This window comes from Pseudorca crassidens, chromosome 14, assembly GCF_039906515.1.
Source record: "Pseudorca crassidens isolate mPseCra1 chromosome 14, mPseCra1.hap1, whole genome shotgun sequence".
Classification (NCBI taxonomy): Eukaryota; Metazoa; Chordata; class Mammalia; order Artiodactyla; family Delphinidae; genus Pseudorca; species Pseudorca crassidens.
In genome coordinates this window covers 85882162-85904237 of record NC_090309.1, presented here as the reverse complement: position 1 = coordinate 85904237, position 22076 = coordinate 85882162, and the positions used below count along the sequence as shown (strand labels likewise).

At 41.5% G+C, this 22076-nt stretch overlaps 1 protein-coding gene across 2 annotated transcripts in view; it reads right to left on the bottom strand.

Annotated features, from left to right (window-relative positions):
• MBOAT2 (membrane bound O-acyltransferase domain containing 2) overlaps nucleotides 1-22076 on the bottom strand; it is a 117501-nt gene continuing 95425 nt past the window's right edge. For both annotated transcript variants that reach the window (XM_067703743.1, XM_067703744.1), the window contains exons 7-13: nucleotides 19858-20041; nucleotides 15661-15853; nucleotides 15185-15288; nucleotides 12893-12957; nucleotides 11461-11593; nucleotides 8687-8838; nucleotides 1-6089 (exon numbers count right to left, since the gene is read on the bottom strand). In XM_067703743.1, the coding sequence (XP_067559844.1) occupies nucleotides 5864-6089; nucleotides 8687-8838; nucleotides 11461-11593; nucleotides 12893-12957; nucleotides 15185-15288; nucleotides 15661-15853; nucleotides 19858-20041 (1057 nt within the window). In that variant the 3' untranslated portion in view covers nucleotides 1-5863. The remainder of the gene's footprint in view (nucleotides 6090-8686; nucleotides 8839-11460; nucleotides 11594-12892; nucleotides 12958-15184; nucleotides 15289-15660; nucleotides 15854-19857; nucleotides 20042-22076) is intronic.

The following is a 22076-nucleotide window of genomic DNA, read 5'->3' as shown; positions in this document are numbered from 1 at the left end:
TATTTTTAAACTACTGTTTAATCAGTTTTAAAGACACACAAATTAGAAAAAAAACATTTATGTTTTCAGTTAAAAACATCTTTAAAACCCAGCAATAAGCCACCAGTGCAGCTCTGAGGACACACAGACTAGAAACAAGTGGTTATGAAATTATCACATCACAGTGTAACTGACACAGTGGTAACTTTAATTTACCATACAACAGGAACTACTTTATGGATCTGTCGAAAAATAACACATCTTTAAAAAAATATTTTGGAATCATAAAAACAAAAAGCACAGACACCACGTTCTATTCTCCCCCAGCGAAGGCAAATGAAGGGCTGTGAATACTGGCTGCTGGAGCTCGGGCCCCCCCCCTCGTGTTGGGGTAACAGTGTCCAACTACTCCTACGCAGAGATCAAGATGCAAGCTTTAAAGGAAGGCAGGAAGGAAATCCCACGTTGTCACTCTGCATGGAGGAGGGTTTCTCTTGTTCCGCCGGAATTATTTTCACTCTCATTCCTACTGCTTTCCATCGTGCCCCTTGGGGCTCGGGGAGGCAGGTGCGGACGAGTGACAGAAGACGGAGCATGTGTGCTGGTTTGATTCCTCTCTCCTGCGATTAAAAAGTCAGGAGCAAACGTACTTTGTTGACGAATCCGTAGATACAGAACCAAAAATACTTAACATCGGAAAAGAAGCATATTTGAAAGTTCTGTCCAACCCTTTACACGTGTTTGCCCTTTAATAGGAAAAACAAAGAGGAATATTGACAAATCAACTTCTCAAAGTTAACCCAAAATAGAGACTGGGCAGGATACAGTCACTTACGACTCCAGTAAAAGGCAGCCAGTCACTTTTTCCATTTCAAACATGGTATTAAGAAAATGGTTAGTCCTTCTACTGATGTTGCCCTGTAACTTCTGGTTTTTCATTACATTTCCATTTCTTTTTATAGCAGCAAAACTTGATAAAATGTGACTGGAGAGATGGCTATCATCACTGAGGAAGTTAGACAGGGGTTTTGCATGGATCCTTATACTCTTATCTATAGATCATACAGTCCTGGGGTTTCTTTTGTTTTGTTTTGTTGCTTTATAAAAGGTGTACTGAAAGAAGACAGTTATAATCAGCTTTAAAGGCAAGACAAATTAGTTGGCATAAAAATGTGTCTTTAGGCTCTATTTCAGAAAGTCTTCCCAATCAATGACCTCTAGAAGCTTGTCAGTTCTTTACTGGGGTTTGCATAACGTTTAAAAACCTATTAAAATAAATATTATTTGAAAACATACATAAAACTTTATTAAGCAGCCCACCAAGTAAAATGTAATTGGCTGCATCCCCTGTACAAGAGCTCAGAAAGCAGCTTAGTTGTTGATTCTAAGAGCAGTCCTACAAAATGCCAACATGGAAAATTTCATTTAAAATTGTCTTCTGTAATGAGTTACTATAAATAGATTTGACTAAGTGGTGCTGCAGGAAAACACGGTAGAGACCCTCTGCATCCTAACAGACGCTCTGCATCCTAGTCTTTCAAATCCATATTTCAGAGTGAAATTTCTTTTTTTAAAGCAAATCTTTTTCTTCAGCATAAGGAGTGTGCACTGATACAAACACACTTTTACAAGGAAGGGCTGTAGAAAGCAGAACTTTCAGCATCTAATTTAAGCGTCTAAACGATCAGCTACTCATTAAATGTACCCTGGGTTACCTGTAGTTTTTATAAAGTCCTGGAGGGCAGTTAAGATTACATTTCACAGTGTTACTTAGAATTCTGCACCTCTGGTAAATATGATGTATTCAGTGTCAGCCAGGATGGACTATTAGTGGCTGAATAAAACTCTACGAAATACTGGTTCATATCTAAACCTCTGGACAAATGCTTCGCTGACACAGCAATAATAGGCACCATTCTGAAACAATTATTCTCTCAAGTAATTTTTTCTTTCGACTAAAATGCAGAACTCTTCAAATCAATAAACTGATAATTTTGGACAATTTAAAATAAGGAAACAAAAAAGCACAAATGTCCAGAGTTGTTCATGAACTTACAAATGAAAATTTACAAGGTATACATTTTAAATAGGAAAGATTTTTGTCCCAAGTGTAATCTAGTCCTCGAATAAAAGTACAAATTTTATAATTATTTTAATGTCAACATTTTAAAGTAATTTTTTCTGTAGTTTAAAATAAGGTATAACTAAATTAAATATTCTTTAAATATCTTTGAATGAAATAATGTTTGAGAAGTTATATGGTGGTAAACCCTGTCCAGTAAAATTGATAATTCATATAACATAGTTTTTAGCATATATATTCCTCAGTTGTACACAGCACAAACAGAAAGCAGAGAAATCAAAAAGAAAATATTTTCCTTCAGTGGAGACTATTTCGTTATGAAAGATTCATTTCAAGGGCTGTATTCAGTAGAAATGGTATGCTGCACGCCTTCTGATTGCCTCAAAAAACTTGAAAAGTCAGGGCTTTGAGCTCAAGTAGTAAAAATAAGGGACCATGAAGATAATCTTGATGGTGAATCTGCCCCGGTTCGTGACTCTTACAGATCTTGCTAATGGTTTCCATTCATTACAAACACAACTGGTCACAAACTCTTGGAACTAACCCTTTGGGCTCATTAAGGAACTTTCGGCTGGAGGACAGGTCACTCGTCCAAGTCCCAAGGCTCACTAATGTCTGAGCCAGATGAATACCCAGGTCTCCTCCCAGGACAATTAGTGCTTCAATGTGGGTTACCTCTACTTTTTAAAACCATTCTTTTTACTGGAAAATTTTTCTCCAAACTGGTATCTGTGGAAATCCTGTATGTGAACATCACACATGGTGGGAATCAGTAACAAAAATACTTTTTAAGCAAAAGTATGGTGGAGGCATAAGTGGTGGCTGGACATTTTGGAAGCCAAATAAACCTTCTCTATTATGCTGGGTATTTTAGAAGCTAAGTAAATTTCTTCAATTACCCTGAGTTCCAATTATAAATGCTTATTTTAAAAACCAAGAATAAGCGGGTTGTAAAATGGCGACAGCTGAGATACATCAAAATAAATTAACTGCTATTGTTTCAAAAAAATAAAATTGTGGGAAAAATAAGTATTTTGTCCATTTTTTTCCCTGAGTAGTATAATAATAACCAAAAATATTGATATAAATATGATGCTGATTGATCATCTCTGGAGTGGTTTCATGGCAACTGAAGAGTGGAGAAATAATATAAATATGCCCTGAATCCTATTCTGTTGATTTAAAAAGAAGCACATGTTACAACGAATCCCTTTAAGTTTAACATAGTAGAGATATACCAGTCTTCAATTCTTCTATTATAATTAGAAGTAAAGTATTAATCCTTACAACACTCCAAGTAGATATATTCAGTTTACAGAGCACAAAAAGTCTCTTCTTGAGGAGGAAGGTCAAGCTGAGAATGAGAATTCTTTCTTTAGTTTTTCTCCTAGATTGTATACCTGTGATTATAATTTCTCCAAAATTAAATAAAAGCTATTCAAAACCCATTTCATACAAAAAACAAAAAACCTGGATAATCCAGGGGGATGGAAATCAGTCAAATTGTATATATAAGGTATTTTCTTCAAAGTAATTGGAAAATTCATCAATCATCTTGCTTTCTAGATGGCAGTGCTATGATTACCTTCATTGAGCAAAAAACAGATAACAGTGATATTAGGTTTATAGGCTGAGGAATAAAAAATAGTCAGGTAATAGAACTAAATCATGATTATTTGTTAATGGCTAGGTAGGCTGAACAAAAAGAAAGTTTTTAACGCACTTTCTTATTTTCACTTATGACATGCCTAGACTTGTCTTTTAACCTCTACATTTGTTTACTTTTTCTTAATAGTGATCAGATTCTCTGCAGCGTTAATTAAATGGAGGAGACATTGTGGGGGGCAGATACTTTCCATGATTAATCTTTTCTAGTCTCTCACATTCCACAGTTTGCTTAAATTCAATGCATGGGAAAACAGAAAATTTATTTAGCAAACCATCTTTTCCCAGGAGGTAACAGGGCATGGCTAACATCATCAGGTGGAGAAAAAAATTACCTTTAGAAAAATAAAAACATTTCATATAAACAAAGAGGAAGCTATTTCTAAAGTTCTGGGAAGGTACACTGATATTTTTGCTGATTAGACCTCAAAAGTTCCAAGTACATTTGCTTTTCCTTTCATCTTTAATTGAAATACTACACAGCTTAAGCCAGAGAGTTGTTCTGTCCTTAACTTCATTTGCAAATTTATTAATGACAAAAAAAAGAGAGACTCATCATAGATAGACAATTTGCATTTCATTTAAAAATTTAAGGCAAAAAAGAAAATAAATTCCACAAAAGATGGGTCACAGAAAAGTGAACTCAGAAGGCCCTGCCCATCCTTCTCCCTTTCCGCCCGTGATTCATCATCTCCGGCCGTGGCCCTGATGCCAGACTGGCATCACACCCCACTCCTCTGCTTTCAGCTACTGCAGCATCACAAGACTGTGGGGTTAAAGGAGACACCCAGCAATTCAGGTGAAATTAATTATGGTAAAACCAGCCCATAAGATAAAAGCACATTTTTCTACTTAAATAATCTGAAACTCATTAACAAGAGTTAGTGGCAAAACTTTTATGTGAGAAGTTAAGAGTTTGGAAACTAATTTATATTATTCTCTACAGAGGTGGTTCAGACCCAATGACTTTAAGTTTTCATTTTCCTAAAACTTTCCCAAATACGAATTAAATTGTCAAGGATAAAAAAGTGATTAGCTAGAGAGTAATTTCACTCAGTGATTTTTCTCTTTCAAAACCTTCAAGCAATCTCCCACTATTATTTTCACAATCCTTTTATCATTCTATATAATTTATGCTTGATACATCTTTTAAAAGTCAACGTAATAAAAAGTTATTAAACTTTTATGTCTTACAGAATCACAAAGAACTCAGATGAATAGGGATGAAGAGCACACGTCTGCAGAGCATCGGTCACCTGCCCTGCACACCTGTGTGCGCTGGTCCCAGCTGCCACTGGCTCAGGCTCCGGCCCCCGCAGTGCTTTCTTCATTCACGTCTTCCTTCTTTCCTTTGTCATCTTCTCTCTCTCTCCCTTGTTTTTTTTTTGTTGTTTTTTTTTTTTGTTTTTTAAGAAAAATAGCTTAAAATATCACATTACCAACCTTTAATTATGTTTAAGAAATCCCTCCTTGAAGGGCTCTCTGCCTGACACAGGGTAATTAAACTCTCCAGGAAATTGGCATCCATCACTTTACAGTTTCACAACATACTGTAGTCATTTGAGATACTTTAAGAAAACCCTTCAAATACTGAGATGTTTATTGCATTTTAAAGTATCCACAGTCTTAAATATCCTGTTCAAATTCCTCCGGAATTCCTGTGCAGCATACAACATCTAATATTGAAATAGTGTTCTCACAATACTACACTTGAAAATACCATTTAGGAAACAATATTTTAGGAAATAGACAGTTTAAGGCAAGACATTCATTTGGAAAAGTTAATTTTTCTCAATCATCTAGATTGACACAATTATTTTTCCATCTCTTCAGTGCCTTGGGATACACAACATACATTCAGCAGCAGGGCACACTTATGACCCTACGGACATATGCTGAGGTCCTGAGTGCCCATTGAAATAATGGAAACATTTTTGATAAGGCATGGCCCACAGGGACATGGCATGGGAGGGGTCTTTCACTCCATTTTCAAGCTGGTATACAGGGCATTCCCTACCTAAAACTGTCCGATTTCCCCCCACGTGATCTCTTTCCCAACAGACACAACCCCCTTGAAAGGTGCTAAGATTGGTTTCTGTTAACAGACAAAAAGTAGCCATCAGAGTGCTTTCCCCATCATTGCTTTAATGATGGATGTTTAGAGGCTCTTTCTTGATTCTGATTGCAAACATTGTTTGTTGTGGAAAAACTATTCTGTCCCAAAGAATTTCCTCTTTCATCAAACTTTTTGGATCGTGACAGCTGAACGTTTTCATGTGTATTCTTTCCTCTTTGAGTTTTTTTCACCGGTAACAACAATAACACTAAGATACCAGCAGAGTGAAGGCTGTAATACCAGGAGCTAAAAAAAAAAGGGAAAACTTTACTTTATTATATTCTGATAATTAACAAGACTTAATTTGACATTTGTCAAAATGTCACAAGCCCCACCTAGGATGTCTATATTTACTACACTATTCTTTTTTTTTTTTAATTTATTTATTTTTGGCTGCACTGGGTCTTCGTTGCTGCGCGCGGGCTTTCTCCAGTTGTATCGACGGGCTTCTCGTTGCGGGGGCTTCTCTTGTTGTGGAGCACGGGCTCTAGGCGTGCGGGCTTCAGCAGCTGTGGCACGTGGGCTCAGTAGTTGTGGCTCGCGGGCTCTAGAGAGCAGGCTCAGTAGTTGTGGTGCATGGGCTTAGGTGCTCCGTGGCATGTGAGATCTACCCGGACCAGGGCTCGAACCCGTGTCCCCTGCATTGGCAGGTGGATTCCCAACCACTGCGCCACCGGGGAAGCCCTACGCTAGTCTTTTACCCATCCCCCTTAGATGAAACTCTAACCATGTATGCCAGTGGGTATTTATAAAGCACTCATACTAGATATCATATTGCATTCCTTTGTAAAGGTCATAAGGCCAGGACTAAGTAGAACAAAAACCAAAATGTACTTATTAATAGCTGCAGAGATCTGAAAAAAAACCTCTCAAATCCATAGAACCGAATATTGAGCAAAGTATGGAGGTAGTAAAGGGACAGTAATAGCCTTGCCTGCTATTTACTGTCCCTAATTAAGTTACAAATATTCCAGTGATGTAATAGATAAGCAATATTGCTTCTTGATGGTTACAAAATAAAGGTCACATTATTAAAGATATTATTAGAAGTATCATGCCTCAAATTAAATATAAACCAAATGTGACCTCCTGGTTCTATAGCTGTAAGTGCCAGTGCCTGTGAACAAAGTACGTGAGACAGAAAATCCTGAGACAGAAAATCCAACCAATAGCTCAGTCACATTTAGACATACGTAATAATTCTGTTCAAAAGGACACTTTAGTAGGAGTTACTTATGTCTTCCTGTATGATTATTATGACTCTGTGCTGTCATTCTAAATGCTAGGGTAATGGAAAATAGTTTTTGATCTCAAAGATACCACTATCTACTATGGGGGGAATGGAATTTGGTGGGAGAGGGAGAGAACATAAACAGATAAACAAAATATGGAATTCAAAACAATAATTTCTGGGGCTTCCCTGATGGCGCAGTGGTTGGGAGTCCGCCTGCCGATGCAGGGGACGCGGGTTCGTGCCCCGGTCCGGGAAGATCCCACATGCCACGGAGCGGCTGGGCCCAGTGAGCCATGGCCGCTGAGCCTGCGCATCCGGAGCCTGTGCTCCGCAACAGGAGAGGCCACAACAGTGAGAGGCCCGCGTACCGCCAAAAAAAAAAAAAAAAAAAAAAAAAACAACAATTTCTATTATGTAGAGATGAAAAAGTACCAATGAAATATAAAAGAGTGAAAAGGGAACCAATAAATGAAATGCAAGTAATTTATTATCTTTTGACTGAGGAAATGAAGAGAATTAATAATTCGTTATAAAGAACAAGCTGTGTTGTTTTTTAACTGCTTCATCATATTCATTATTGTTCATCTTTTTTAAGTTTTCCTTTCCTTTGGGAGTTAGCAGTCTTATCGCTGAACTCATGTTCCACGGACTTTACCAACCGTTACTGGTGACTATCAGAGGATATATTTTACTTCCGTCCCTAAAATATCCCCAGTGACTCTTAAGCCTCCGCTTTAACAAATAAACTCTTAAACCTTGGCTCTCGAGCAGGGGTGAGCAAACTACGGCTTGTGGGCCAAAGTTAGTCTGAAGTCTCTCTCTTTTTTTAATTGAGATATAACTGACATATAACATTATTAGTTTCAGATGTACAACATAATGATTCGGTATATGTATATATCGTGAAATGACCACCACAATCATCTAGTTCACATCCAAGTGTAGGAAGAAGAGCTCTACTGCCCAGTGTAACCTTTGAGATCTGAAGCAAGGGTTACCCAGCTGATATTCCTCGCTGTAAATCACACTCTCATCTGAGGTCTGAGTGGTGTTAATCATTCCATAAATAAACTTGTGACTGCTTGGTTTAAGATTTTAAAGTAACTGACAATGCATTTAACTGCAGAAAGCAAGCTAGGGTACTATTTTTCTATTCTACCCAAGAGCAAGAAGCTTTCTTTTAAAAATAAATTAAAATGAAAAATAAATAAAATAAAATAAAATGATACACAGGAACTTATTCACAAAACAGAAATAGACTCACATACACAGAAAACAAACCTATGGTAACCTAAGGAGAAAGGGTGGGAGAGGGATAAATTAGGAGTTTGGGATTAAAATATATACACTACTATGTATAAAATAGGTAAACAAAGACCTACTGTATAGCACAGGGAACTGTACTCAGTATCTTGTAATAACCTACAATGGAAAAGAATCTAAAAAAGAATATATATACACACACACACACACACACATACATACATATGTAAATAACTGAATCACTTTGCTACACACCTGAAACTAACACAACATTGTAAATCAACTATATTTCAATTAAAAATTTTTTAAAAATTTCCGATGGCATATTTTTAAGAGTAACACTTACCTGTAAAACATAAATGATGGTTTTATAGAAAGAAGAACGAATGGCACAACTGTGTAACTTATTGCTATCTGAGTTGCTATCCATGTTATGACATCATACAATAATTTAAGTTGGGGAGGTTCGATGAAATGATGCCTAAAGTTATTTCTCACCTGAAATAAACAAAAATATTTACCTTTAACATTGCTTATAAAATTACACTGACTATATCAACTGTTTCAAGGATGTGGAATAAGCGAAACTCCCATACGTTGCTGGTGGGCATCTAAAATGATACTGTTACTATGGGAAAAGCTGGATCTGGTTCAGAAAAAACTAATACACGTATGTATAAAAAATATGGAGAGTGCATGGGGAAGCACGTGAGCAAAATGTGTGAATCTGGGTAAAGGGCGTGCGTATAGGAGTTCTTGGCAATTTTTCTGTAGATTTGAAGTGGTATTAAAATTAAAAGTTCCCCCCCGAAGTTAAAAATTACACTTCCTAGAGCTCCTTAAATCATATTTTGTAAACTATAGCACAGGCACACCTCATTTTATCGTGCTTCACTTTATCATGCTTCGCAGAGACTGCGGTTTTTACAAACTGAAGGTGTGTGGCAGCCCTGTGTCGAGCGAGTCTACTGGAGCCATTCTTCCAACAGCATTTGCTCACTTCTTGACTCTGTCACATTTTGGTAGTTCTTGTAATACTTCAAACATTTTCATTATTATTATATTTGTAATGGTGTTGTGTGATCAACGACCTCTGATGTTATTACTATGACTTGCTGAAGGCTTAGGTGATGGTTAGCATTTTTTAGCAATAACATATTTTTTAATTAAGGTACGTATACTTAGACATAATGTTATTGCACCCTTAGACTACACAATAGTGTAAACATAACTTTTATGTGAACTGGGAAACCAGAAAAATTCGTGTGACTCCCTTTACTGCAATATTCACTTTATTGCCGTGGTCTGGAACCGAATCTGCAATGTCTGCCTATACGTAAATAAGGTTCACTCCGTGATCAGTTTTTCTACTACAATGAAAGGAGACATCCTTCCTATTCTTTAACCTCTGCATTTGTGAAAGACAGCTATTATACACTGAGCTTAGGTCAAAGAGCGCTTATTAAAATGAATGGCAATTACACACATCATTCATTAGGGGAAATTGGGAAGGGCTTCTCAGGAAAAAAGTGCTTTCTAATAACCACTATTTTAATACTTTTTAGCTTCTAAAACAGTCAAAACATTTCAATTTTGAAATGTGCAAACTTAACCAAACACTATTTTTTTCTCTTGTGTCCCCGCTTTTTTCGCCTAATATGGTTACAGGTGAAGCGTGGCCCTGCTCTGAGATGCCACGCGAGTTCTTCAGAGGGGATGCAGTCTGAGGTTAGTGGCTCTTCCACACACAGACCAGCACTCGTAGTGGCAGGATGCTACCCAGGTTTTCTGCCTTGCTGAAGGCGGCAAGAGCTACCTGCACTCTCTCCCCTTCTGTCCACCGGGGCAAATCCATTTCCCAAGGCATGGCTCTCAGCATCCCATCTCCACCCTCACCTACCTTCCCTGACTCCCTGATGTGGGACAGAATGAGGATTAGGCTCTTCCCCAGTTTGCTGTTCAAGTTCTTCTATTATTGGCCTCTTCCTCTCTCTCCAGCCCCACCCCGCCCCTGCCCTCTTCCTTTCCAGAATCATCCACCCTTTAGACATACATGAAGGCTCTGCTTCAACCAGATTTGCTTGTCATTCCCAAATACACCACACACTTCCTAACTTGGTTTTGCCAATGTCATTTCTACACCTAGAAAGGCATTTTCTTCCCCCATTACGCTTCAGTCACTACTGAAATAACTCATCATTCAAAGCCCAAATCCAAGCACACTTTCCTACTGGGGCCACCTCTAGTCAACCCAACCAAAAAGGATTTCCTTCCCTCTAGACACCTATGGTACTTACCATCCATAAAAGCGATGGAATCTATCATATATGCCTTGTGGTATATGTACCCCCACATACAGACAGATACCTACACACATACATACATACACCTTACGCCCCTAGACTACAAACCACAGAAGAATAGCCTTTAGTTAATACTTCTTGACATTTACCTCATATATCTCCAAGGTACCTTAAAACTGAATACAATAAACATCTGCTAGTTTGTTAAGTGAAGCCACCTCACCTGTAAGTGACATAAGAAGCTTGTTCAAACACTGTTTTTGTCACGTCACTTGCCTCCGATTGACTTCCAAGGACTTACACTAAACTGCCCCCCTTCTTTCCCATGTCACCAACCTAATTCCTCAACTGTTTCCCAGATGATACACTAGGTCTCAAATACCCTACAGACCTGCGGCCTGCTTCGCACTGGTGTCCGCCATGGGGAATGGCCCGTCCACGTTATCTAGGCCTGGCCACGGTCCCCTCTTCATCTAAAAGAGGACTCAAAGGCTGGAGTTTTCAGGAAACATCTCTAAAATAAACCTACGCGTCTGGTCATCTCTATTTCACCCAGTTTTCAGCAATCCTTCCGAAGATTCTGTGACAACGAGGAACACGGTGTGGAGGCCTCTGTGGGCCGGGCCTTCCTCCCAGATGAGCCGAGCGCGCAGCCCACGAGGCACACTCAACACACCTGCCAGGCGCACCTCCCAGCCAGCCTGCAGCACTGACCTGGCCAAAGGAGCAAGGCTGCCCGGTAGGTAAGAGGCTCACTGGGCCTTTGACACCAGGTCACGTGACCAGCACTGCAGGATGAGAAGGAACTCATACTCACAGCTCGCGCTGCCAGCGTCATCACCACTCCCGTGAGAAAAGTCAGGTAGTAGCCCGGGTACACCCCATGCCAAATGGCAGAGAGGATGAACGTCTGGATGGTTGGACTCGAGGAGGCGCGTTCATAACACACCCTGGAAACCATGGAAAACACGAGTGATTAGAGCTTATCAAGTCCACAACGATCCCTCTTATTCCTGGTCAGGAGCTAGGAAAATGGAGGTTATAGCTATTAGGGATCAGATGTATGAAAAGAAATTTCATTTCCATCTTTTCACTGGTACACGTAATGGCCAAAATGATCATTTCTAGTGTTTGGGAGTCCATGCTATGTACAGAAGAACTTTAACAAATATAAAAGTTCTTTTTATTTTACATTATTTTATTATTTTCTTTAGTAACGTTTAGAACTTTCAACTGATCTAACGATAGTCTTCTGGGAAGTAGGCTGTGCTCAGTGTAAAGTTTTCCTGTCACAGGTAGAGAACTCAGATGAAAATAAGATTTTCGTAAGGTATCAAATTTAAAATATAACAACAAAAAATAACACAACAGGTTAGTTCGGCAAATCTGCACCCATTGGGGAGACTGCAAGGCACCAGGAAGCAATGATAATGTGCTTTGGATATTTCAAGAGGTAAAGGGATTGAACTTGTCATGAGTAAAGGACATGACAAAAGAAGGCTTCTTTACACAGAACGGTGCTTAGAGCCCTCCCATCACAGGAGCAGTCTTTTATGAAATAAACTCAAGATCGGGCAGTGTGTCCCATCAAGAACAAGGAGAAAGGACGACTGGGAGCTTCTGCGCGGTGTCCTAACTCCGTCTTTTGTAATCGGTCCTCTGCCTTCCCCGTGTGCACGTGACAAGCCCTCATAATTCTCAGCACAGGCGCCTCTTTGCCCCTCATTCTCGCATGCTTCCCACTCACTCCCTCATCATCCTCACGACAGGGGGCATTGCATAGAGATGACTGCCGAGTTTGTACCAAGATGGTGACCTCCCACTGCAGAGGCTGGGTCTCTGCATCCTGTGCCCAACATATAAAGGTCTGTTGTCCTGAAATATTTTAAAACTGGAAGCGTTGTGCAAAATCTAGGGCATACGTACGGTGGCTGTGTAGGCATTTTTGTTTGGCCAAATCTCCCATGAATGAGGGACATACTGGTGATCTCAAACCTTGGTGGGCACCTTTCAAGGCAGGCTACGAGGTCAGTGGTGGCTACATTCATGACTCACGCCTAAATAGTTCTCTGACTTGGTAGCACCCTGCTTAACTCTGTTTCCCGGTTAACACAAGGTCACAGCGTTAATTTAATTTAGTTAAGAATGTGAAGCCAGTGAAGCTCAGCCTCAAGAACTAGAGGTCAAAAAAAAAAAAAAAGGAACTAGAGGCCAACGCTCAGCTGATGGTGGTTCTGGAGGGAGCTTACCTTTTGAGCCAAAGAGCTGTCTGAATATTCCAATTATCAAGAAACATCTTGAAACTTGTTGACATCTGAAAAACAAAGGAACTTTCTTCTTTGGCCAACAAAATAATGAAGCTTTAAAGGTAAGTAACATCTTACTGTGCTAAGAGTACATTACTTGACAATGATGGTAGTGTACGATCTCTTTCCTTAACGCCGTTTTTTCTAATAGAGTAACATCATTCTATAAAAGGAGTTACTGGAGGGAACATCTGTGAGGTAAATGGATTCTCACCATTTTCTCCTGTGTGTTAACACTTACAGGGGTTGCCATGGAATTATCCCAAAGACACTCCTGATGGAGCAGGTGAATGACCTTTCAGCGGCCATTCACTGGGGGCCAGACTGGACGCCCCATCAGGTGCAGCCTCACTTCCTTCAGTGCCCCCCTCCCCAGCTGCTGGGAGTCTTGGCCTCCCAGGACCTGCTTACCCTGGAGGAGTGGTCTGCACATCTTCCTACCTTTCCAGTGCCTCACTCAAGCTTCCCCCACTAATGCCACCCTCCGATCTCAGAGGGAAGCTCTGGTCTCCTGGCCGCTACTCCTTCCCTGTGTAACCATCCCTCCTTGGCTCTGCACTTCTCACCACTTTAGATTCTCTGGTCCGTTATTTACTGCTCTCATCAAACTCTGAGGATGAAAACTTCTTAAGAGGCAAAAAATCTTACTCTTTTATGAATAAGGCACATATATACATATAGGATATAAAGAGATATACAATATATCTGTGCTATTAAAATTTCATGGGGCCTGATTAGGAAAAAAAAAAAGTCTTAAAACCTCCTTAGTTGGCAAAAATGAACAAAACATTAAAACACGGCCATATATTCATCACCCAATTTCCACAATTATCCATTTTCGCCTATCCTTCCCCATTTTATTACTGACACTGTTAAGAGCATTTCAAAGCAAATACCAGACATCTTATTTCACCTGTAAATAGCTCAGAATTTATGTCCAATAAATAGGGACCTTCAAAAAAAAACTATGATCAGGGACTTCCTTGGTGGTCCAGTGGTTGAGACTCCGCACTCCCACCACAGGGGGCTTAGGTTCAATCCCTGGTCAGGGAACTGGATCCCATGTGCCACAACTAAGAGTTTGCATGCCGCAACTAAGGAGCCCACAGGCCGCGACTAACACCGGCCCAGCCAAATAAATAAATATTTTTTTAAAAAGAATAATTTTAAAAAATAATGTTACAAAAAATAAATAAATAAATTTAAAAAACTATGACCAAAATAAAAAAAGAAAAAAAACTATGACCAGGTCTAACCAAATTAACAATAATTCCTTAATATCATCCAATATCCATTTTGTATTCAAATACCCCTGACGGTTTAAAAATATGGTTTTCCAGTTGGTGGGGTCAGTCAGGATCCAAACATATGGCACGTCTGGCTGATGTCTCTTTTAATGTGTAACAGCCCCTCTCTGCCCCCCACTTCTCCCATGCCATACATTTGTGCAGGAAATCGGGTCACTGGTCCTATGGCACTCCCTGCTTCTGGCCCTGGTGTCTAACTTACTTCTCTATCTTCTGGGTCCCTTCTAACAGCAGAAGGATCTAGAGACCTGATCAGGCCTGTATTTCCTGTGGTCCCACAACTGCTACCCCAGTGAAAGGTACCACGGTGAACACAACGGTCTAAACCAGACCTCTGGGCATGATTCATAACTCGTTCTCTCTTGCTGATTCCAGTGTATCACCAAGTTCTGCTGAGTCTCTTAAACAGTGTCCAGTGTGTTTACGTCTTTCCAGCCCCACTGCCACTACCCTGGTTGAGGCCACCATCATGCTGGGCCTACACAGCACCCTCCTAATAGGTCACTGTCTCAGGAGGGCGACGCCTTCTGCCTGACATAGCCCCATCCTCCTAACACACACACACACACACACACACACACACACACACACACACACACACACACTCAATCACCTCACTAGTCTAAGCTGGCCTCCTATCTTAGAAACGCCCTATACCTCTCTGATCACAGCCAATCTTTCTGTATCCCTGGAACCCCCACTAGATTAAAGCTCCAGGAGGGCCCAGATTGTACTGATCTTATTCACCGGCTCCCCAGGGCCTGGGGCACATGGTTGATGACCAATAAATATTGGCTGATTGAAAGAATGAGTATTATTATTACAAATCTTTCGGTACCACTGTTGGGACATCACATCATAACCTATGAAGGCAAATTATGCTACTTAAAGTGTCATATGGTAACCAACTTCTTAATGATTTACTAACCTCTATTTGCTGAATTCTCAGATTGGAAATTAAGTCCCAACGAGCTGCTCCATTTTTGTCATATCCTCTGAATCCAAAGCCTGCCGCATTATTGATAGCGTCAGCTGTAATACACAAAGGAAAAGAAACTATTACAAACCTATGTAACAAACTACTGTGTTCTCCCAGAAGATGTACGTTATCATATACTATCATCTTTAATCCTTAAACAGTCAAAGTAGATTCATTCTCATTTTTATATGATATTATAATAAAATGGGCCTTGATCCAGTTTTTAGGCTCTCCTAACAGTTTTTAGGTTCTATCCTTATATGTAGGACATGAACTATAAGGTTTGCTTCTCCTGAATAGATGACCCTAGTTTTTCTCATTGGTCTTGAACTATATATTCTCAAGAGGGTACTCTCCCGGCTATCACCAGGGTAAGATTTATACTTCCACACATTGACACGAAGGTTTATTCACGTGTCACTTACCTAACGTCCATGCGAAATAGTACTTCGGTCTGGCAGCCAAAAGAGAGACGTACAGATAGACAACCTTGGCCGGCCACGAAGCTGTAGCTAGAAAATGCTCATCAATGTTATACTCCACAGGCAACGTCTTAGAGACGCTCAAGTGGAATAACAAGGAAAGTCCACAGACTGAGAGCTTCTGAATAACTGCCACCTGAAAGCAAGACGAGACTCTTCATAAACTTAATCGATACGTATTTACGTATTGTTGCCACATAACTCCTCCTGAAGGCAGTATTAACCCTGTAACGCCATCCAAAATCCTGAACTCAGGCGTGCTCAGCATTTAAAGCCGCCACCGTCTCAGTATGAACACATGAAGCCTTATGTCTAATGACTGCCTCTGGGTTATGGCTCAAATCACACTAGAAACCCCAATGTGTATTTTCAGGACTTTCAGTAAACTTAGAAAAACTAAAAGCAAACACAGGTGTATAGGGCGACTACGTAAAAATGTTAACATTAGTAAGTTTTGGTAGTGGATTTTACGTGACTACACACACACACACACACACACACACACACGGCTTATTTTTTCCATTGTGCTTTTTCCCTACTTTCCAAATTCTAAGTATTTCATGGAAAACTATTTTTACAATAAACAACTTTCACGTTTCTTTAAACCTGAAAGTTCTTTAAAGCAATTTTGTTCAAATGATAAAACCAAAAGAGCCACACCCAAGAAAACAAAAAGATCTGCATAAAGATTCTGATGGAAAGAAAGGGATAAGCTTTATTCTGGTAAGGTTCAATTACCTTGAAAAACACCAACTCATGGTGTTTTTATGTTTTCAGTAGGCTAGACTATTTCAATCTGATTCAACATAAAGGAGATTATACAGGCCACAGAGGTAAAGAAACAGGAAAGAAAAGGCTGGATCCAGAAGAAAGAATGTAACAAAATACTTGGATTTAGTGTCCTGCACAGTAATCAAATAATATTCCAATTAACTACAGTTATTTGCAGATGAACACCCGTATTTAACACTTTCTGTAATGGGGCCAAAAAGAAAGGCTCAAAGGCGAGAGTCAGAGCACATGCCTGATTCCTGCACTTTCGAAGTCTTTACGTATTGTCAGGAGGCGCTGGAAGGTCAAGGGCTCTTCGCTGCAACTGTTCTTATTCTCATTTTCCTGGTCGTCTTTCAAAGCTTCCTCCGGTAAAGTAAGGCTACCTTTTCTTCACTCCTACCTCCAAAATATCTAACCTACACATCTGAATTTGCAACAGGTAATTAGGGAAAAATTATAATTGTAAATGAAGTGAGATGAACCGAATGACCTCATATGTGAACCTAAAAATCGGATACATCACTTGAGTAACATAATGAGAAGTACTGTGGCCATTAGACTGTACACACTAGTGTCCAGGTCTCAGTTTAAAACAAGTTAAAGTAACATATACCTGATCTCAACTACCAGCTGGCACACACACCAACGAGAGTCCCCAAAAAAGCTAAGTCAATGCGGGATCAGGAACTCTGAAAGGCAGGGGTGAGGGGGCCTGAAGCTGGGAAGCCAGGTGTAACCCCAGTTCCCTCAGCCTCCTCTCCCCCATACTGGCAGGAGGCCAGAAGTTAACTCTCAGGTAAGCCTAACCAGAAAAGAGCCAGGCTTCAGGACACGGGTCCAGAGTGGGGCTGGAATGAATCGAGCCTGTGGTGGATGCATCCCGAGAGGCGATGTCCGCAGCCCCTCCCTCCCAGCTCCAGAGACCAGCAGTCAAGTCTGAACACCCGGGGCAGAAGACGGGAGAAGCCCGCACTCAAGAAACCAAACAGCCTCAGAGAAAAGACCTACCGGCATCACAGCAGAGACTGACAGGTGTTCCCCAGGAGACGTGCCCCCCTTCTTACATAGCAATGGATTTTCTATTTGCGCACGGTGAAGTCTAGCTAAAGACCACACGTCACAGCCTCCTTTGCAGTTGAGCGTAGCTATGTGGTCACAAGTAACATGGACAACTTCTGTGGCGAACCATCCTCAGACCATGAGGATGAGGGAAACGCCCTAAGGATGGCCAAAACGGGAGCTTGGATCCCCCGCCCGTGGAGCTGCCATATTACCCATGGACCGCTGACACTTGAGCTGTCCTGTAAGAGAAGAATAAACTTCCACCTTGTTTAACCTCCTGTTATTTTGGTCCTTGGTTCAGCAGCCAAACCTGTATCTTAACTAACGCAGATAAAGACAATTGGGAGGCCCCCAACAAAGGGGCCTCTTGGTACCTGACTGACCCACTTTGGATTCAAAGAGTCTACACACCCCACTCACAACACAAAGAGTTTCTAAGTGCCTTTAAGTGATCTGTAAATAACTACCACTGTTTGTGTGAACTATGTACATATGGAATTTAAATTTAAAATATACTAAAACAGTGAGATAATATATGAAGAGTATTTGCTATTGTCAACAATCTCTTATTTATGATGTCCATGACCTGAAGGAGGAAAGTGATGTTTTCTAAGAGCAAATCCCATAAAAATTCAGAGTGAGGTGACAGAAGTAATACACAACTTTGCACTGTTTTTTGTTGGGTTTGATTTACCACTACTTATATGTTTGTTGCACTTGATATTTTTCCAGCATTTTACAAAATTAAGTCTGGCATTTTAATTCCTAATTTCCTAGTTAGGAATTCCTAAATTCCTAAATTCCTTACTAGGAATTTCCTAAATTCCTAATTTCATTCCCTTCTCAGTATTCTAGAATAAACCTCTGGGATATAGAAGCTGTCTATAAGTACCTTGAGCTCCTCCTACGGCAGTGAGGCCTCTGAAGGGTTAAGTGGTCAGCCTGACACAAAACAGTCAGCGAAGAGATCTGAATATACCCAGTTTCTCGTCCCAGTTTGAGCTGGCATTCATCAATTAACACTTGGCCAGTTAACGGAAACTGTGAAGACGAGAGCATCTTTTTGGTGTAAAACACAATGAGTTGCATGGCACGAAAGAGAAAATACGAGAGATTTTGCAAATGAGTGCACGTCTTCATTCACTCTTTGTTTCATAATAACTTAGCAAGGAGCTGGTCCTCTGCTCCAAACCCCACATTCAGAGAAAGCATACTAGCCCCACCTTTTTTTTTTTAATTAATTAATTTATTTATTTATGGTTGTGTTGGGTCTTCGTTTCTGTGCGAGGGCTTTTTCTAGTTGCGGCGAGCGGGGGCCACCCTTCATTGCGGTGCGTGGGCCTCTCACTATCGCGGCCTCTCTTGTTGCGGAGCACAGGCTCCAGACGCGCAGGCTCAGCGGCCATGGCTCACGGGCCCAGCTGCTCCACGGCATGTGGGATCTTCCCGGACCGGGGCACGAACCCGTGTCCCCTGCATCGGCAGGCGGACTCTCAACCACTGCGCCACCAGGGAAGCCCTAGCCCCACCTTCTTGTCTCACAGACTTGTTGACTGGCCTATTTCTCATGGACCTTTGGATTCTACCAGATCAAATCCAGCAGAACTTGGCCTGCACAGAGCCGCACGGGCTCCCCGGACAAGACGTATCAGTTGTTCCAAGGAATAAAGATGACATTCGGGTGTGAGGCTCAGACAGCCTCGGCTTGGATTCCGGTTCTCCCACTGCCACCCTGGAAACCCTGGTCAAATTACTTAGCCTCTGAGTCTCAGCCTCCTCATACGCGGAGTCGTGAGAATAAAGCGTCTGCCCCGCAAGACTGTCCTGGGGCTGAAAGTGCTGGGAAAGTGTTCACTATTATTATCTTCTGTATTGTGAAAACTGGACAAGGTTTTATGGAAAAGGTGATATCTGAAGCAGGCCTTTAAAGAGGCGTAAGATTTCAACTGGCAATGGTCAGCATGAGGAGAGACGTAAGGTACAGCTAAGGAAAAAGCCTGGAAAATGAGGCTCGGCCAGATCCACGAGACGGGCTTTTCTGTAAAATACTCCATGACTACAAAGCATTATCCTCACTAAGGAACGCAGCACAGCTTTTAAAGTAACCTGATTTTTGTTCTTCAGTCATGATGGTACTTCTACCAGGCATCACCACTAGGTACTGTGTGAGGTGTCATTTACCTCGAAAAATGTTTTTAAAGAAAAAGATGGGTAAACTCAAAACTTGAAAACATTAGTATCTTGAAATAAACAAGGCTAATCAATACATGTTAGAGAGGCTGCAGGTGAACCTCATGACCTTACATTTGGAGATGGCTCTGTCTTTTCATACTGTATCTCTTCTTTTCCGTGTTCACCTGATTGTGTCACATGGTACGATCTGCCTTCGATGAAAGTGATGTAGTCTTTGTAAGAGCAGAGTGGGCCTGCCAGGATTCCCATGAAGTTACAGTTGTAACTTAAATACTCCAGAAGGCTCGGCATGCGTCTGCAACGAAAAGACACGCAATATGTGAGAGGGAACGTTCGCTTCCAGAAAATGTGACAGGAATGATCTTCTCCATCCTCACTTCTCTTAGCATTTCCAAAATAAAACTAGCTCTGATTTTCATTTGCATCCAAACAATGAGAATTTAAAGGTTCAGGATGAAGGAATGCGCAACAGTATTTCTGGATAAAAGAGTTTCCATACAGGCCTTTATGAGCAACTACGAAGGGTCTCCACCTAACTCCTCATGATGAAACAAACCCGAGGAGGACAAGATACGGCAGGAAGAATCATCTCTTACTAGTCAATCGTTCACTCATTTAACAAATCTACGTGTGCACCGACTACTACACACACGCTCCAGGGTCTAGAGATACCGCAGTAAATCAAACAGGGGAACGCTGCATTCATAGAGCTTACGGAACAGCTGCAGAAAATAAACAATAAAAAAATACATAACGTAACTTCAGAGATGCTATGTGCAAGGAGAAGGGGGCATTTTGTTATATTAATAAGTCAGAGGAGGCCTCTCTGATCAGGAGACGTGCGAGTCGTGTGAATGTCCCGGACAAGGGCTCCAGGCAGAGGGAACGATGAGGGCAAAAGCCCTGAGCCGGGGGCAGGGCCAGCAGCAGGGAGCCCCGTGTGGCTGGGCGGGCTGAGCCAGGCAGAGAGGCAGGAAGGGAGTCAGCGAGCCGAGGTGAGGGGCCTGCCTTGCAAGGCGCGGAGGGAACCTTGGATTTTATTCTGAATGTGCTGAAAAACTACGGTCGGCTTTTAAAATACCTATGTTTTGAAAGAATCCCTCTAGCCCCTGGGTGTGGACAGAGAAGGGTGGACGGGGAAGACCAGTCAGGAGGCCGCTGACCTCCAGGGGGAGGTGACGGGGCTGGGGCCGCGGAGCAGCAGCGTCTGCCTGCCTTCTGGCAGGACAGCCCTGGGGTCTGCTGATGGACCGGATGTGCGGCGCAAGGGAGAAAGGAATCAAGGATGTTGTGCAATGTTTTTTTTTTAATTAATTTTTGGCTGTGTCGGGTCTTCGTTGCTGCATGCAGGCTTTCTCTAGTTGCGGCGAGCGGGGGCTGCTCTTCGTTGCAGTGCGCGGGCTTCTCATTGCGGTGGCTTCTCTTGTTGTGGAGCATGGGCTCTAGGTGTGCAGGCTTCAGCAGTTGTGGCACGTGGGCTCAGTAGTTGCGGCACACGGGCTTAGTTGCTCCGCAGCATGTGGGATCTTCCCGGACCAGGGCTCGAACCCACGTCCCCTGCATTGGCAGGCAGACTCCCAACCACTGCACCACCAGGGAAGCCCTACTGCAACATTTTTAATTCAACTGCTCTCAGGTCAGTCCAAATGGCGCACAGTATCTAAAGTGTACGAAGCATTCCAGTTCTCAATGCAGGTAACCGGGAGAAAACCAGTTAATAACGTAGGAGATTATGCAGACCATGTATATCATCATGGAAATGCATCAGAAGTTTATTTTTTAAAACCAGCTCCATCTGTGAAGTCTGCCATCCACTGACAGCTATAAACTACCACAAATAAAAGCACAACTACACCCGGGGAGAGTAAGTAGGCTCTTGAACGTGTTACAGCCCTGTCTTCCTCTCTAATATGACAGGCGATCTCCTAAAAAAGCACAGTCTCTATGGCCAAGAGGAGTCGACGGAACCCCCTCACGTATATTTTTATTAAATGAAACAAAGAGAAAACAGTGCTTCTGGCCCAACTGACACTCAGCTAGGTCACCCCTTAGCCAAAACTCCTTAAAAATTTTTTCCTGAATTACTTTTCTACATTTAAAAGTTTTTGGAACGTTAAGTAATTTTTCTTGAGGGCTCACGAGTGATTGGGAGCAAAATGTTTCGGCAGATTTTCTCTTGTAGTTCTTTCCATGTAACAGAGGGCCTTCTCACCACCTCGCACACCTGGACGAGTGCCCCGTCGTCACAAAGCTGCCGAAGAGCCCCTGTGCTCAGGCAACAGAGCCCCATTTCAACACCACTTATTTCAAGACCAAAACAATGCCAGGTT